Source organism: Pelodiscus sinensis, chromosome 5 (genome assembly GCF_049634645.1).
Source record: "Pelodiscus sinensis isolate JC-2024 chromosome 5, ASM4963464v1, whole genome shotgun sequence".
Classification (NCBI taxonomy): domain Eukaryota; kingdom Metazoa; phylum Chordata; order Testudines; family Trionychidae; genus Pelodiscus; species Pelodiscus sinensis.
The window spans coordinates 90,541,058-90,559,417 of NC_134715.1; the positions used below are offsets into that span (position 1 = coordinate 90,541,058).

The window sequence follows — 18,360 nt, forward strand, 5'->3', positions numbered from 1 at the left end:
CTGGAAAAGCGGCTGATTTTCTGGAAAAACTGGCCAGTCTAGACACAGCCCATCTGTTTATCCTTAGGCAAGCAGCTGAAGTTAGAAAAAGAGCACTGTTTCTTCTTCCTATTTCATGGCAAAGCTCTCTGCCTTGCAAAAAAAACCACTCTCTCCCATCTGGCTTCTTCCAGCCTCTCGTTCATTTCCCTTCTAAGGTGTGCCCTTTATGCCTGTAAGCCTCAGTAAAGATTTAGAAAGATTAATAACACAATAATACATGCATGGAATGTGTCTCAGCTGCTTCACATTGAAACACAACCAGGTGCAGCTTTCTCATTTAAAGATCTCTATTCAGATCTCAAAGAGCTGACTGCACATAATTTAATTAAAAGCATTAGTGCTCTGTGAAACTGAAATCCAGATTGGTGAGCTCCCTACTCAGCATAATGCTGGCAGGAGGAAAGTATGCTGAGGTGGTAAGAACTGCCTAATGCCAAGCATTGGGGTTAGGTTTCTTTTCTCTCTCCAAGATGTGCTTCATGTGCAGAATGGATCAGTTCATCTGAGCCTGACTTTCAACATCCCAGAAAAACTAAGGAAATGCCTATGTGCAGTGTTCCCTGAGTTTATTTTTTATTGGCAAACCATTTGAGAGACCTCATTTTAATTAAAATAACAAGTGTCAGTGCTACTGTTAGAAATCCTGTAGTGTCATAGATAGTAATCAGCAAGTAAACAAGCAGGTGCCAGTAAAGATCTTAATCAGTTAGACTTAGCTCAGTTGAAAATTTAGTGTTTTCTTTGGCACCAGATCCAGCCTTTCAACATGGCTTAATTACACTCCAGGATCAGTCTGTCTGGCATAACAAAACACCTTTCACTCATCCAGTGCAAGTGAAAGACTAAAGAAGGCAATGGTGTTACTGAAAAAAGGTGTTACTTTAGTCTGCAAACTGCAATCAATGGAGCAAATGTAAAAATTGAATCCATTGTTCCCAGTTTACTCTTCCAAGCAGTAAATCCAAGCTCTGAAATGAATTAGTTTGAGAACAGTATGGGATATACCCTTCAGTTTGTAAATCTGGCAGATATTAAAGTTTTTTTTAAAGTCAGCTCATATTTTACAAATATTCCCAGAGTTAGTTACTATAAAATAAAACTGCAAAACTAGGTCCAGAGTAGCTTGTATCCCCCTATATTTAATTGCACAGGCATCGCTGTAAAAAGTGGAATTTTTTATGCAAAGTTATTGTAAACTTTGTACAATCGTAGTAGTAATATTTTACCCACACAAAGCACTTCCTCTCAAAGGATCCCAAAACATGACTACCCCTCTGAGATTTTTCACCACCGCCTCAGACACTCCGCATCTGAACTGATCAGAATTTAAACTGCTTCACAGTTGGCTCTGCAGCAGGCATAGTTATTCCTCTTACAATTAAAGATGTAGCACATGGAAAGCAGAAGCACATTATCACTCAGTTGCACACACAACAGTGCAGTTTCTTCTTGGGCCTGCGTCACAGGATTAGAAACTCTGTGGGGGTGTGGACTACATTCTATGCCACATGAACTGTGTGAACAAGCAGGATTTTGTAAAATAGTTTATATATTTGTTTAATAAGGACAAACGCAAAGTGCTCCACTTAGGAAGGAACAATCAGTTTCACACATAGGCTGTGTCTACACTGGCGCAATCTTGCACCAAAGCGGCTGCTCTTGCGCAAGTAAGCTGACGTTCTACTGTATAAAATCAGGGCTTCTTGCGCAAGAACTATGATGATCCCACTCAGGAATAAGCCCTCCTGCGCAACTGTTCTTGTGCAAGAGGCCAGTGTAGACAGGCAACATGAATTTCTTGCGCAAGAAAGCCCTATGGTTAAAATGGCCATCAGAGCTTTCTTGTGCAAGAGAGCATCTACACTGGCATGGATGCTCTTGCGCAAAAGCACATCTCTTGCGCAAAAGCACATGCCAGTGTAGACGCTCTCTTGTGGAAGAGTTTTTGCACAAGAACTCTTCCACAAAAGAATTCTTGCGTAAGAAGCTGCTAGTGTAGACGTAGCCAATACAGAATGGGAAGTGACTGTCTACAAAGAAGTACAGCAAAAAGGGATCTAAGGGTTTTAGTGGACCACAAGCTAAATATGAGCCAACAGTGTGACGCTGTTGCAAAAAAAGCAAACATGATTCTAGGATGCATTAACAGGTGTGTTGTGAGCAAGACACAAGAGGTAATTCTTCTGCTCTACTCTGTGCTGATTAGGCCTCAGTTGAAGTATTGTGACCAGTTCTGGGCATCACATTTCAAGAAAGATGTGGAGAAATTGGAGAAGGTCCAGAGAAGAGCAACAAGAATGATTAAAAGTCTAGAGAACATGACCTATGAAAGAAAACTGAAAGAACTGGGTTTGTTTAGTTTGGAAAAAGAGAAAACTGAGAGGGGACACGTTGATAGCTTTCAAATACCTAAAAGGATGTTACAAGGAAGAGGGTGAAAAATTATTCTCCTTAACCTCTGATGATAGGACAAGGGGAAACTGATTTAAATTGCAGCAAGGGAGGCTTAGGTTGGACATTAGGAAAAACTTCCTAACTGTCAGAGTGGTTCAGCACTGGAATAAATTGCTTAGGAAGGCTGTGGAATCTCCATTACTGGAGATATTTAAGAGCAGGTTAGACAAACACCTGACAGGGGTGGTCATAATACTTGGCCCTGCCATGAGTGCTGAGTGCAGAGGAGTGGACTTGATGATCTCTCAAGGCCCCTTCCAGTCCTATGAAGATTGAGGGGGGACATGATGACAGTTTTCAGGTATCTAAAAGGGTATCACAAGGAGGAGGGAGAAAAATTGTTCATCTTGGCCTCTGAGGATAGAACAATAAACAATAGGCTTAAACTGCAGCAAGGGAGGTTTAGGTTGGACATTAGAAAAAAATTCCTAACTGTCAGGGTGGTTAAACACTGGAATAAATTGCCCAGGGAGGTTGTGGAATCCCCATCTCCGGAGATATTTAAGAGTAGGTTAGATAAATGTCTATCTGGGATGGTCTAGACAGTACTGGGTCCTTCCATGAGGGCAGGGGACTGGACTCAATGACCTCTCGAGGTCCCTTCCAGTCCTAGTATTCTATGATTCTATGATATAACTATCTGCTGCACTTCTTTTTAAATCTTGGTTGGCTTTTGTGGGTTTCTTTTGAAAGTACCCATTCAGCAAACCAGGGGTGACTAAACACCATCCTGCGGGCCAGATCTGGTCTTCCAGGATTAGCCCCTGTTTGTACCCCACATGATTCTATTTACCTGAGCCTCTGCAGGTATAAGCGAATCACAGCTCCTGTTGGCTGTGGATTGCTGTTCCCAGACAAAGGGTGCATCTTCACAGCAGGGCTTAACTCGAAATAAACTACACAAATTAAGCTATGTCAATTGCATAGCTTATTTCAAATTGGGAGCATCTACACAGCACTTATTTTGAAATATAGCACTCTTCTTCTTACTTCCCTTACTCATTCAATGAGGGTTACAGGAGTTGGAGTAAAAAGTCCTCCAGCTTGGCAGTATTTTGAAATAACTGTCTGCTGTGTAGACGTGGACTGTTAATTTGAAATAATGTTGCTATGTAGACGTATCCAATGCGAGCTGCATTTCCAGTATTTGTGGAGGTGCAGGTTAATATAGTGGTATAGGCCCACCAGGGGCTAACCCTGGTGAACTGCTGCTATTTTATTGTCCACCTCTACAGTAAACACTGATGTTTCAAACTAGGTTATTAGTGGACAACCTGATACAGAAGGATTTTATGACAGGATTTGTGCATTGGCATTTATTATTTGGTTCAGAGGTTCATAAATGTGAGACATTATACTGTTTATTGTGCACATAACAGCTGAGAACAATTTTTTGCATGTTTCTGGAGGAGGATGGAGAGCAAAGAAAAGATTTTAGTGGTGTTTATCTACAGCTGACATTCTCTTCTGAGAGTATTGAGGTGTCACTGAAGATCATGAACAGCTGAGTCATAGTACTTAGTTGTTACATAGATTGTTAGAATGCTTCCCGCAACTTACATTAGATATACAGATGGCTTTTCTGTCATCTTTCTTGTCATGTGTGAAATGAGTCCATACCTCACTGATTCCAGACACATGTCTGTGACCAGCTTTGCTTATTTAGATTGGGGAGGAAAGATGTGAAGACTCATGCTATTACTGCTGCTGCAGCCTGTGATTCTTGTGACTAGCAAAGAGGACGGCATTTGGTTTGGGAGGAATCTTTCCCCTGAACCTTATCCAGCACAAGCAGAATAGTATTTATCTAATTATTACTTATAAATAGAAACTGGCTTAAGTTGTGAATGTTGGTGATTATTTATACTTCAGTACTTTTCATATTTGTTACCAGATGCTATCTGCATGTGGGGGAAAAGATGGAGAGGAAAATTTAAAATTATATACTTTTATTGCTGGCTGCAAATTTCCCTAATTTTAAAACATGTTTTACTGCAATTAAACTAGGGATTTACTCATCTTTCAGAATGCTGCAGTCACTGGTAGAAACTTTGTTCCTAGCCAACCAAAAGACCACTTATAAGATACTTTTAATTGTTAATTATAATCAGCTTAAAGAAAGAATCCTGTGTGGATGCAATATTCAATAAACTGCCAGCCCCAGCACTCCAACGTCTGCAGCCTGCTCTGACAGACCTGAGTAGCTTAGCTGTTTCTCATTCTGATTCTCTTCTGCAAATCCACCATTACTTTCTCTTTTTTTTTAATCTGAAGGACGAAACTGCTCATTAACCACTTCCATATGCCAGACATGTTGGTTAGCATATGACTGATAGACTTGTCATTGGTTTATGATCAGGTGCTAAAATTGTACATCAGGTTTCCTCTGTTGCACAATATCAGTATTGCATGAGTATTGTGTAATTTTCTTATTTAGTTAGTCACTATTTGCAAACTCTAGAGCACACTCGGTGTAACTATATTTCCAAGGTGCGGCTAAGAGTCTGAAAAACTTCAAAACTAAATGGTATTGTACTGCAATTAATGGGCTGTATATTTGTACCATTGACATTTACTGGCTAGAATCAGCACTATTTGTCATGGACCCCATGTAGCTAGCCACTAATATTCCCTTTTGTTTATATGGTAGGAGCATGTGCTTTTGGAATAAGAGCAGGTGAGTTCTGTCCCCATTTTTACCATATCTACTGTTGCACAGTTTGGAAACAAATGTGACACCTGAGAAAGCCAGAGATTTGTTGTGATATTTTCATGGTTTAGACATAACTATAAATGACCACCCATGGAAATTATTTTAAAAAATAATTTGCAAGACACTGAGCTTCCACATATGCAGTAGTCCTGAACCTGTATTATTGACATCAGCTGTTAAGCATCTAGGACAGTTTATCAATGTAAATAGTTTAAGGTTCACATTTCACTTTTCAAAACGTAGTCCTTCACAAACTATATACATACAGCACCACAGGAGCACAGCTCCACTGAGGTGAAAAGCAGCAGCCATGCAACTAGTGAACAGCTAGTTATTCAATAATGTTGGGAGGGAGGAAGAAATTTTGTTCAGGATAGCAACATACTCCTGCAAACTTGGGAAGCATTTTTAATGTCTTTGGACAGGATTTAGTTTTAAGGTTGGTTCAGAAAGACTTTGCAACAGGAACACAGCACCCTACTAAGCACAGGTGTTAGACTACAACAAAAGTGCAGGGTTAATGATGATTAATGATAGCAGGTGGAGCCTTTTAGTGCAAAGGTGGATATAAGGGAGGTTGGGGCTTCTCTAGGACACAGAACTGTGATAGGACCTTCTCTAACAGTAGCTAGTTTTAGAGAGCCTGTGTTATTGATAATGCCGAAGGAAGGGAATGCAGTTTAGATACTGATTCAAAATCTAAATGCCTTATTGAAGATGGGCTAGAGACTAAAGCTAAGAGTTTGGTTCATTGTTGTACTATTTCCCTGTGTTGTAGCTCTGCTGCTGCTCTTAGGCTGTAAAACCAATGAATGTGTCTAGTAGATAATTCTTTTTAAGAAAAGTATCTACATGGCACATAAATGGCTAAAGAGCTCTATTTCACTCCTGCCCTTCTCCTGTAGCTGTGACAGCAATTTGCTATTCTGAACTCAGCAATACCCTTTGCGACAATAGGCAGTTGGGCACAAGCTAGGGTAGCCCTGAGGCTGCTCTAATCTGTGCCAGAAATCAAAACAGCTCCTAGCCAAATCCAGAATAGAATGTGAAGTTACAATTGCTTTCTCCTCTTGCATCCTACATCTAGCAGAGCTTGGTGGCATTTGGGACTCACGCCCATGTGGAGAAAGCAACGTGAAACACAGTTTTTCTACAATGGAAGGCTAGATTATATAAGTTATCTAGAGATTTTAAACTAACATTGCAAGTGTATGAGGCAATTTTCAGCTGCCTTGAGTCTATTAGTCATTTACATCTATCCAAAGTGGGTTTAAATTCTGCTGCCAGTGTGAACAGAGAATTCAGTTTGGTAACAATATACACCCACAATGAAGAGGTGAAAATGATTAGGATCCAAGGAGCAGTGGATGAACATGTCCATTTTCTGATTCAGGAAATATCTGGTTCAAGGAAAATATGGAGGTGGGAAAGAAAGTTTATTGTCTCTGAAATCTTACTTATCAGTTTTCAGAAACTTGTGTTTTTTCAGTCTTATTTATAACCCTTCGCAGTAAGGTGTTTCAGTGCACCAGCAAACCCTTAACTGTAACAGCATGAATAGTGCCACTGTAATAAGGTATTTATCTGAACCTAAAGATGTATAGCTGTTTTTACAGTCTGGGAACCACAGGTATTAATATACTAATTAATGATCAACCATAGACTCCAATTGAAAGACCATTAACCCAGAGTTTAAAATCCTCCTTTGGGAATCAGTGTAATTATTCAGCATGTGATTCCATAAAACTAGCAATAGGTAAACAACAGTATTACTCACAGTCCCAAGCATCTGAGGTAACTTGACAAAACTTGAGAAGCCATGACAGTTGTTTTGCAACAAGATTTTTTCCCTCTCCTTGCAATTCTTAGATTTTGGACACATCAGTTATGCCTTTTACTATTTTCTAATAAACAGAACTCTTCTTTGTCTTTTCATAGCAATTACCTCACTGGCATTAGTCAGCCGTGATAACTTTTTTCATACACTATCTAATTCTTCAATAGACTTCTTGGCGACATCTACTCTGCAGACTTCTTGCGCAAGAATGGCCATTCTTGTGCAAAAACTTGTGGAACGTCTAGACTGCACGCGTGTTCTTGCACAATTAAATTTACAGTAAAGCGTTGGAACAGAGGGCTTCTTACGCAAGAGTTATTCCTCTCCCCACAAGGAATAATCTTTCTTGCACAAGAAGGCAGTGTGGATGGGCAACAGGGGTTTCTTGCGCAAGAAACCCCTATGGCTAAAATGGCCATCAGAGCTTACTTGTGCAAGAGAGTGTCCACACTGCCATGGATGCTCTTGTACAACAGCAAATGGCAGTGTGGATGCACACTTGCGCAAGCCCCTTTGCACAAGAAATCTTGTGCAAAACAGTTCTTGCGCAAGAAGCCTACAGTGTAGATATAGCCCTATAGTATAATGCTCAGAATAGTCACAAGATTTCAAATGCAAAGGCAGAGTAAGCTGACACAGGGAGGTATAAATTAATCCTGCCTGTAGCAGTTAAAAAACACACTTGCGTCTCATCAGGGTTTACCTCAAAATTCATACCAGAGATATTGCTATAGATTACAGCTGAGGTCCCAGTACCCCCTGGCAGATATACTGACCTGGTAATTCCCTTTCATCTGCCATTTGGAATCTGTGTTTGTTCTGTGTTTCATGCAGCATTCCATGAGGAGGCTCTGGTACAAGAAATTTCCCTTCCTCTTGCCCAGCATAAGTATGATCCAGACCCAAGGGGAGCCTCTATGTCAAGGGAGCTAAAGGACTAGTGTGCCACTGCCAGTATTGGAAATCTAACTGGGAAGTGGGAGGACAAGACCAAAGACGCTTTCCAAATAGGGGCGCAGTATTCTTTCTTCCCTTGTGCTCCTTAGAGTTCTGAGGATTATGCCTTCTACTCTGCCCCCAATGAGGTGCTGAAGCCACATGCCATACAGCCTATCATTTTTGGTTTTCTTGAACCTCTTGCTTTCCCAGTCCTTTCCCAAATGGCATTTTGCAGCTTATGCTATTTAGAACACAAATGGGTTTTTTTTCTAACTCCTTTTGACTTTATTCTGCTTACTATATAGTACTCGTCAGCCCTCCTATTTTTGTAACAGCTGCAAAGTTGAATACCCTGCCACATATTCACTCTCCCAGGTCACTGCTGCATAGAGAAAAACAAAAGGGCCTGTAAAAATAATCCCTGAAGCACTTCATTTGTTTCTGAATGTCTATCTGACTTCAGAATTTACTGCCTTTCTCTTCAGAATTTACTGCCTTTCTCTTTAAACTATCTAGCTGATTATTTCCTTGTCAATACTGTAGTTTGCAACCTCACACATTATGATACTGTATTGGAAAAATGCTGGAAATGCACTTCTCATTGCTACATCTACAAATACATTAATCAGATTTGTTAACAGCACCTGCCCTTGCTAGCAAGCTTGCTTTAGATTTAGTTCTGTAGTTAAACAGCAAGTGACTTTTCAGCACATACTGGATGCCCAGCAGAGTGTTCTAAGCCTGAAATTAAATAAAAATATCTCTATGGGAACTGTAATAAGGAGAAGGAGGTTTTGTACAAATCTTCCTGCTGGGTTCCACTCTACCACACCTTGTGCAAGGAAATCTGGCATGTTCTGTTCCATATTACCTAGATGCTTAGAGCACTAATCTGCAATGTGAGAGACCCAGGTTCAAGTGCCTGCTCTACCTGCCAGAGGATGAGAGATGATTCCAGCAGAAGTCTCCCACTCTAATCCCTGAGGGTATGTCTACACTTGCTCCCTATCTCGAGATAGGGATGCAAATGTAGTGTACCGAAATTGCTAATGAAGGCGCAGGATTTAAATATCCCGCACTTCATTAGCAATTTGGTACACTACATTTGCATCCCTATCTCAAGATAGGGAGCAAGTGTAGATATACCCTGAGTGATTCTGATATGGGGCATCCTCTGTTACTCCTGTTGAAGTTGTTCCACTGTGGATTAATAATGGAGCCAGAGATAGGAGGCTAACTGATGGTATTGGACACGTCAGGTAATACTACAACCAGTGGGCTATAGAATCCTACTCTTCCTCCCATTAATTGTATAGGGAACATAGGTGCCTTATTTGGCTTTGCAGTTGTTTTCTTCCTGAGATGTTTCTAGACACCTAAAAGTAAGGTGCTATGACAGTAGTGCAACATCTAAGTCCTTTCATGGATCATCCCATGAGTATAAGCATCAGATCACTCCCATAGCTCTATGTCAACAGGTGTTATCTCCCTTCCCACTGAGGGCATGCAGCAGTGGGTGATCTTGGGCTACGTTTACACTGGCATGATTTTCCGGAAATGCTTTTAACGGAAAAGTTTTCCGTTAAAAGCATTTTCGGAAAAGCACGTCTAGATTGGCAGGACGCTTTTCCGCAAAAGCACTTTTTGCGGAAAAGCGTCCATGGCCAATCTAGACGTGCTCTTCGGCAAAAAAGCCCCGATCGCCATTTTTGTGATCGGGCTTTTTTGTGGAAAACAAATCTCTGCTGTCTACACTGGCCCTTTTGTGCAAAAGTTTTTCGGAAAAAGACTTTTGCCCGAATGGGAGCAGCATAGTATTTCTGCAAAAGCACTGACAATCTTACATGAGCTCGTCAGTGCTTTTGTGGAAATTCAAGTGGCCAGTGTAGACAGCTGGCAAGCTTTTCCACAAAAGCAGATGATTTTGCGGAAAAACTTGCCAGTCTAGACACAGCCTTGGAGTGTTGTTCCTTTCCATGTGCTGATAGTTGAGGATCTCCAGTTGATTGCCTGCTGTAGCTTCAAAATACATATCAGCTCAATTTAGCTACACTGAACTCCCAGTCAGAGACACAGAGACTGTGTCTACACTGCACCCCTTTTCCGGAAAAGGGATGCAGATTAGACTAGTCGGAATTGCAAATGCAGCGGGGATTTAAATTTTCCCCACTGCATTTGCATGAACATGGCTGCCGCTTTTTTCCGGCTCGGGGTTTTGCTGGAAAAAAGCGCCAGTCTAGACAGGGATCTTTCAGAAAATAAATCATTTTCCAAAAGGTCCCTTATTCCTCTTAAAATCAGGACTAAAGGACCTTTTGGAAAAGGCTTTATTTTCCAAAAGATCCCTGTCTAGACTGGAGCTTTTTTCCGGCAAAGCCCCGAGCCGGAAAAAAGCGGCAACCGTGTTCATGCAAATGCAATGGGGAAAATTTAACTCCCCGCTGCATTTGCAATTCCGACTTGTCTAATCTGCATCCCTTTTCCAGAAAAGGGGTGCAGTGTAGACACAGCCCGAAGGTCTAGTCACAAACACACTGAGTCCTGAGTGCACATCAACATGTCCTAGGCCGGGTCTTGAGCATTCAAAAGGGTTATTCATATGTCCCAGTCCTAGTCTTGAATACCCAAAGGAGTGAAGGTTCAGACCTCATTCTGAGTAATAACGTGACTAATAGGTCCCAGGCCTAGTCCTGAGCAACCAACATGGCTTCTGACATTCCTTGAGCCTGGTTCCAAGTGCCCAGTGGAGTCTCAGTCTTAGTGCTGAATAGCTAGTAATGGTCAATACTCCACTCTGGACTCAGCAGAAAGCGCTTATATAGTTTGTATCGAGGACTCCCTTTCTTCTGTGCTCCAGGCTGGACACTCAGGCTATGACTACACTACCAGATATTTCAAAATAATAACACCCAAAATAACTATTTCAAAATAAGCTCATTTCTCTTCACAAGTAGGAGTTTTTATTTTAAAATAATAAGTCCATTATTTAAAAACAAGCTTGGTAGTGTGGACACATGTCTTATTTTGAAATAAGGGAGGTTATTTTGAAATAACTCCCTAATGTAGACATGCCCAAAGTGAGCCCTCCAACCACAGGCCGCAGAGCATGCTGCAGGGAGACTAGGGAAATTGCTCTCTCACCTTTCTTGCTAGAGGTGTCAACTCCCATTAAGAGGAAGTGGGAAGATGTTGCCATGGCAATCTTGTTCCCCTCTTCTCTGAAGCACAAGGAGAAGCTGAAGAAGTTGCTATAGCAACATACTCTATTTCAGGCACCAGCAGCTTAGAGGAAAAGTGGAAGGGGTTGCTATAGAAACAATGCTCCCATCAATGCTACTTTCTTGGCAGCCTCTCTACCCCAATTTCTAAACATCCACATCCTAAAGTGGAACTAACCCTCTTCTAAACCCCAGCATAGTGCCTCTCGTATCATGCAGTTCCCTGTATTACCTGTTTAAATTGCCGGGGGCAATTGCATCCCCACCCTTTTGAGCTAAGAAAGTAATTTTGTTGGTGGTGTCTTGACCATCTTTCAGCACCTTTCGTACCTGTAGACAGATTCCCTAGGGTCCATAGACCAGAGGGTACTGAAGCAAATCCTTTTCAGAGAGAAACAAAATTACCTTATAATTCCTTTAACTACAAAATTACTACTTTCTACACTCTTTTGTTGGGGAAAGGAAGGTCCTGATCAAGCTCAAGGAACAACAATAGAAATCAGGTGGTGATAAGCTTTTTCAAGAAGAAGGCAGATACCATTACATTTTTTATAGTGGGATATCTGAACATACCTCACACAAGACTCCATCTCCAGCAATCTCTGAGAAAACCTTTGCACTCTGGGTAAGCCTTCCACATTTATACTGATTAGTGTTACGGACTTCATACCAAAGAAATCACTGGCTTGTTCTGACAGGGCAAACATGCAAAAGATAATTCCTCTCCACTAGACTCTGAACCTTGAATTTGTGGTGACCATTGTGCAAAGTCCTTTCCTCATGCTTTCTGCAAACTGTAATTGTGTGCCAGTTGTTCAGAGTAGTTTCTTTCTGTTGGCGATGATATCATCCAGTGAAGTAACACAGATGAAAACCAAGAGTCTGATCTACCTTCTCTGTGTAGTTTTCTCCCAACTTTTTTCCTCTGAAACTTTCCCCTTTTCCTGAATGCCAGCCTTCTAGACATTTCACATAAATAAGTAACATACCTAGACAAAATTCTTGTTGCATTTATAACAGGAGTGACTCTACTGAAGAAATGGAGTTTGACTGGTATAAAATTGATGAGAGCAGAATTAGACCCATGTTTTCTGCCCTGAAAAGCTTACAGTCCAAACCTAGGGATAGGATGACAGGGGTGACTGTAATACCATCACACAGGTTACTAAATGAGAACATGGCATAAAACTGAGAAAGCTCTCATTTTATTTCAATAAATAAGTACTTGTATAAAACCCTTTCCCCATAGGTATTACACAAGTACTTCTAAAACTATATATGCTCTAAAAATAGCATGTTAATTTTCAATATCATGATAAACATATTAGACCTTGAAGCCTTCTAGAAATCAGTGAATAGCAATATGTATGCTCCCACGAGTTGAACATAAGTCATTCAAAAATAGTACAGTGAAGCTATTGAATGTTATATATTATAGGATTACATGAAATCTAAATATTAAAAAAAAACTATTTTATTTTATATTTCTGAGAAATCCCGTTCTCAGCCTAAGAATTCAAAGTGGCATAAATCATTTTAAAAATAGATCTTCAGTTCTTTCCATCAAATTAGTGAAAACAAACTTTAATAAGAAAGATATCTGACAAGGTATCATTATCTAAAACTTTAAATGTCATTGGTAGCATTCTGCATATAATTTGATTTACTTAACAGGGTAAACACAATGGAATTTATAAATATTTATAAAGAGAGGACAGCAGATGTCATGGTAAACCTGTTAAAACTGATACCATAGGGCTGGAAATGGCATATAACTCCATATATTACTCTTAGTCCTTCTAGTGATGCTGAAAATTAATTCAGTTATATCTCCTGTCCTGGTCTTTGCATGCTAGGCAAAGAATATTCATTTTTAGCCAGCAATTCTTAGGGGAAGTGAATACTGAGAGAGAAGTTTTAAAACCAATATGTGCTATGTAGTTGTATAGAAAGCATGATTCTCTACTGTATAAGAAAGTCTTCAGTGGCATTAGTTATGAATACTGAAGTATAAGAACTCATAAAGAAGAAGATTTTGAAAGAACTAAAAGGAAAAAAGATGAGACAGCCGGTAAATGGGAGAGTTTTCACAATTAGCAAAGTTGCTTCACTTACCTGAAATATTTTTGACAAATTGTTAAAAAGGGCTTGACCAGCACTGACTTTGTGTTTGACTCCTCTGACTGTACCATTTTTGCTGAGAATGTTGACTCGTTTTGTACCAAAGCCCCTCTCTTTCATAGTTCTCATTAAAATGAGCAAATCATCTTGCTCACTTTCATTTTCATCATACTCGGATCCTAAATGTCCATTCTGCTGTCCATCGGCTTCACTCAGTCTGCTGTTTTGGTCAGTCTCTGAGCTACTGGTACACTCAGAATCCAAAGAGTCTGCAGTTTCTCCATCTGCAAATACTTCCTTTAGTACTCTCCCACTATGAGATGAAGCAATTCGAAATCTGACTTTCCTCAGCTGCCTCTCACCTTCAGTCTTCAGCTCGCTTTTAAGCATTGTCCCATCTATTGATATCAGCCATTTACATTGTTGTGGTTTAGGTTGTGACTGTAATTGCCAGCTTGTCACACTTAAAACAATATCAGAAGTGTTTTCCAGAGGCAGCAGTATTCATATTAAACTGAAGTGTAAAGGAAAGAGGATTCCCAAGAACCTACACTGCAGTTCTACGTTAATAATGAATGTGTTTGTGCTATGGTTACCTTTAAACTAAAACCTGCAAAATGATATCATCAATTAAATATTTAAGAGCCACTGTTAGCTCTTAGCAGTTAGTGAGATAATATTAATTGATTAAAACCAAAATTCAGACCAGCATCTAAGAAACATATGTTACATGACTTTGTGAATTAAACTATGTTGAAAAAAAGCAAAAAAGAAAGAATCTTCCTCAGGGTTCATTATACATATATCTTTGCACTTTAGGTAAAAATCCCAAGGTCCAATTTTTGATGGGATGGCTGGTGGGAACATTTCTTGACGCTGTTTTCTTGCTCTGCATATCAGCTGCAACAGGTTTCATCCAAAATTTGCTCTTAGTGTAATATTATGCAGTATCAATGGAACTATATGCATAGAAGCACTCTTATAGCTATGTATGTGTTGATGGTGGCATTTTAATTGTGGTGGTGGAAAAGAGTAAGATCAGTAATCATAGTCTGATACATGTAAAATAACAGGATGATATAAAATAATCTGGATTATAAAATAATTCTGTTTCATAAATTGCATAATGTGCTTTATCAAGGAGTCTGAAAAAGAAAGAAGAGAAAGATAATAAACTGGGGCAAAGTGATCAAAGAAAAATAGGTCAAGATCACCTTAATGACAGAGCAAGCTATGTTTCTTCACAACAAACTATGAATATATAGTATTTCCTCTTACATTGAGTAGTCCCTTACTTCATTAGTAGTCCTACCAAAACCAATAAGACTTCTGGAATACAGTCCTACTTAACATAAGCATGGCAGAACTGAGCTTTTACTAAAATATTGGTGCAAGAACCCATCATCTGTGACTCCAGTGGGATGTCTCATATTTTCAGTTCTGACTGAAGAGTATTGCAAGTGAAGACAAGTGGCTTATGAAAGTTGGGCTTTGGAAGGATTGTGACAAAGGACTTGTAATAATGGATCAGATCCAGAGTCCCTCTGATCTAATATCCTATCTCCAGCAGTAGTCAGTGGAAGATTCTTTTGCAGAAAGTGCAACATGTACAAAAGCAGACCAATATGGGATAATTTGCTCCGCCATGAAGGTTTCATTCTGATCTCAAACAGTTTGGGAAAGATAGTTAAAAGAGTTTTAAAACCTGATGATAGAAGCATGGAAATTTACTATTTATATTGGATCTTTTAAAAACTCCTATGTAATTTAGCTATCAAGAAGAACTGTTTGTGTTTAGTGTTAATATCACTCTTACCTGGGACGCATATGTTAGCAAAGCTTGGATTATTTCCCTAGATGTTGCTTTTTAACATTGCATCCAGCACTGAAAAGTTTTTGGGAACTTCTAGGTGCAACCCTGATGCCATGGAACATGATGGGACTTTTGGCCTTGATTTTCTTAAGGCTGGAAGTTCACCCTCAATGTGCAGTTTCACCAAAATAGTACCATAAACACAGTGTATTTTAGTTTTTTAATTGTGTACAAGATTCTATTTTGTAGTGATTTACTGCCAGTTAATAATGACTAGACTAACTGGAAAACTCTACTGTATACACAGTCTGTGTAAAAATATGTTTTTATTAGCCTTAGCTCATCTCACTTAGGGTTTGTCTGCCCTGCAGCTGGAAACAAATCTCCCGTTCTAGGGAGACAGGCTCATGCTAGAGCAACTCAAGCTAGCATGCTAAAATAAAATGTGGACATTACAACTCCACTGAGACTTGAATTAGCCATGCTTGGTCAGGCCCAGAAGGTCAGGTGGGCTACAACAGTCACACAGTAATTTTAGCATGTTTGCTTGAGCCTCACTAGTGTGAAGTCTGTCAGCTCAAACTGAGAGGCTGAACCCCCTCTGCCCCCACTGTAGTGTAGAATAGGGGTCAGCAACCTTTCAGAAGGGGCATGCCAAACGTTAACTTACTCAGTTCTAATTATGGATCTGTGTGCTGGGGAGGGGAGGGCACAAGAGCAGGCTGGGTACAGTGACCATATTTTCTGAACCAACTGCAGCTAAGGAGAATGGTTTAATTTAAATTATTAAACAGATTAAACATTTTAACTTTTTCATGTTAGTTTATCAAAATTCATTTTAAATAAAGTAAAATATTAATTTATGTCCAACACAAAAGGTTTCTATGTTTTCTTGAACTATGGCAGGGGTGGGGAACCTTTCTTGGTTCAGGAGCCACTGGCCCACAGAAAAATCAGTTGGGGACCACACAAGTGAGAAGAAAAAAGCTCTTCCAAAAACTTCCAACCCTCACTTGGCCCCCAGCTGAGACACCTCACTCCTCTGGCACTCCAGCCTCATGGGGTGAGGGGAAGAGTCAGGTAAGACTGAGGTTCAGGGTTTCTCATAGGCCAGATTTATTTTGCTGGGGTTCCAGAGTTAGTGGATTTTATGGACCCCCTTAGGCTGTGGGGTGGGGACAAAAATGAGGGGTCCATTGTGCAAGACAGGGCTGCCAGCAAGTATGATAGGGATGGGGTGCAGGATCTGAGAGGGAGGTGGAATGCAGAAGCAGGCTGGGAGTAGGGTGTCTGGCCAGGTGAAAGGAGCAAGAGCAAGGGAGGGTGCAGTCTCTGGCCAGGAGTGAGGATGCAGGAGCAAGGGAGGGTACAGTGTCTAGCCAGGAGAGAGGATGCAAGAGCAATGGTGGATGCAGGAGCAGGACAGGAGCATGGCAGGGGTAGGTATCTGGCCAGGGGGGAGGGTGCAGGAGGAGCAGGATAGGGGCCATAGGTGTCTGGCCATAAGGGAGAGTGTCTGACCAGGAGGGAGGGTGTCAGAGCAAGCTGAGGGTGCAGGGTCTTGGTGGTGAATGGGGGTGAGAGGTGTGTGGGGGGGGAGTCTGGTCATGAGGGCGTGGGGACACTTACCTGGCTTTGCTCCCCCTTGCAGCAAGGAAAGCTTCTAGAAAGCACATTGCCATTCTCCCAGCAGGGTGGGGTGGGGAAGGAAGCTCAACACGCCCTCCCCCCCCCCCATGCAGTGGATAGCATGCAAAGCTAAGAAGCTGCAGCAGCAGCTCTGTCTTCCTGCTCGGAGGACGCAGGGTGGGGGAGGTAAAGAAAGCCCTGCCAGACCTGGCTCTCTGTTGAAAGTGGCAGAACGAGCAGCTCCATGCACTGCCACTCCCCCAGTGGGATGGGTGGAGGGGAGAGGGAAGAGAGAAGGTCAACACACAGAGTGCACCTGCTGATCCCGAGCGTGTTTGCTTTGCAGAGCCACAGCTGGGCTCCGTGCAGCCCCTCCTGGGGCTGAAGTGGCAGCTCCAAAGCTCCAAGGTCTGGGAGTGGCTCTGCTGGGTTTTGCCTTGAACCCAGCTGCCCCACACCCACCTCTGGCAGCAGTAGTGGTGGCCACTGTAACAAAAAGTGGGGTTGCGTGGCATGCAGTGGTAGGACACTGCAATGGATGATGGGGGCCTGCCAGGACTTAAAAGAATGCTCCAGATTCTGGAAACCACATGCCACCAGAAGCCGCCCCAGCAAACCTCCGGCAAAATGCACGGGGAACCACCTATGTTCTCTGTGGGGGAGGGAGGCCGTTGCTGCTGCATTGCACTAGCGTGAGCCTACCCCAGCTAAGGGAAGGGAAATGGCAACACTCAGAGCCAGGGAGGCTAGAGTTCCCGCATGTCAGATTCTGTGGGAAGCCTCGGGGCTTTCTCCTCCCCACCCTGCTTTCATTGCACATGCCATTGAAAATCATCTTGAATGCCACTTATAGGGTTCATGGCAGAGGTTGCCGCCCCATAGTCTAAAAATACCCCTCCTTGCTCAACCCATTTGTAGTTGATGGGACCATAGAGCAGTGTTTCCCAATTTTATTTGGCCACAGAACCCTTTCAAACTTGGAAGAATTTTGAGGAACCCTTAGGAAAAATTTGTCAAGCGAAAAAAAAGAGCCACCAGACCTGAGCGCCACAATACCTCCCCTCCCAAATAAGTAAAGATAATAATAATGAACAAATGCTAAATAAGGTCATGTTTAATTGCACATATTTAAAAACAAAAATCACATTTAATTTGTACAAAAAAATAAAGCTAAAAAATTAATATGAATTATATTGGCAGTTTTCAACGTGAAGAGTGTTTTTTTCTTCTTTTCTTGGAAAATTCTTTTTATATTTTGTTTAATACTAAAAAGTTGGATTTGCATATTTGGTGCTTCATTCAGTCGATTTCTGTATTTTGTTTTTGTTGCTACATAATTTGAGAATCCAGTTTCCTATAAGTATGCGCTGGTGAAGTTTAACAACTGACGAATTGCACATCTTGATACAGCTGAATATTCCTGACATAAGCCGCCCCAAAACGTAATCAGAGAAACTTCTTTAAATGTTTGTGTTAATTGTCCCTCTGAAGTGATTTCGATTAGGTTTTCATAATCTTGCATAGAAAAACTGACTGGCTTTCCTGTTATACTTAATGGATTTCAAATCCAGTTATTGTTGTCATTTATGGTTGG

General features: G+C 41.1%; 1 protein-coding gene across 1 annotated transcript in view; it reads right to left on the minus strand.

Annotated features, from left to right (window-relative positions):
* GRXCR1 (glutaredoxin and cysteine rich domain containing 1) overlaps positions 1-13,777 on the minus strand; it is a 49,362-nt gene extending 35,585 nt beyond the window's left edge. Inside the window, exons 1-2 of the mRNA XM_075929168.1 lie at positions 13,319-13,777; positions 8,984-8,986 (exon numbers count right to left, since the gene is read on the minus strand). Of these exons, the coding sequence (XP_075785283.1) occupies positions 8,984-8,986; positions 13,319-13,714 (399 nt within the window). The 5' untranslated portion in view covers positions 13,715-13,777. The remainder of the gene's footprint in view (positions 1-8,983; positions 8,987-13,318) is intronic.
* Positions 13,778-18,360: the final 4,583 nt, after the last annotated feature.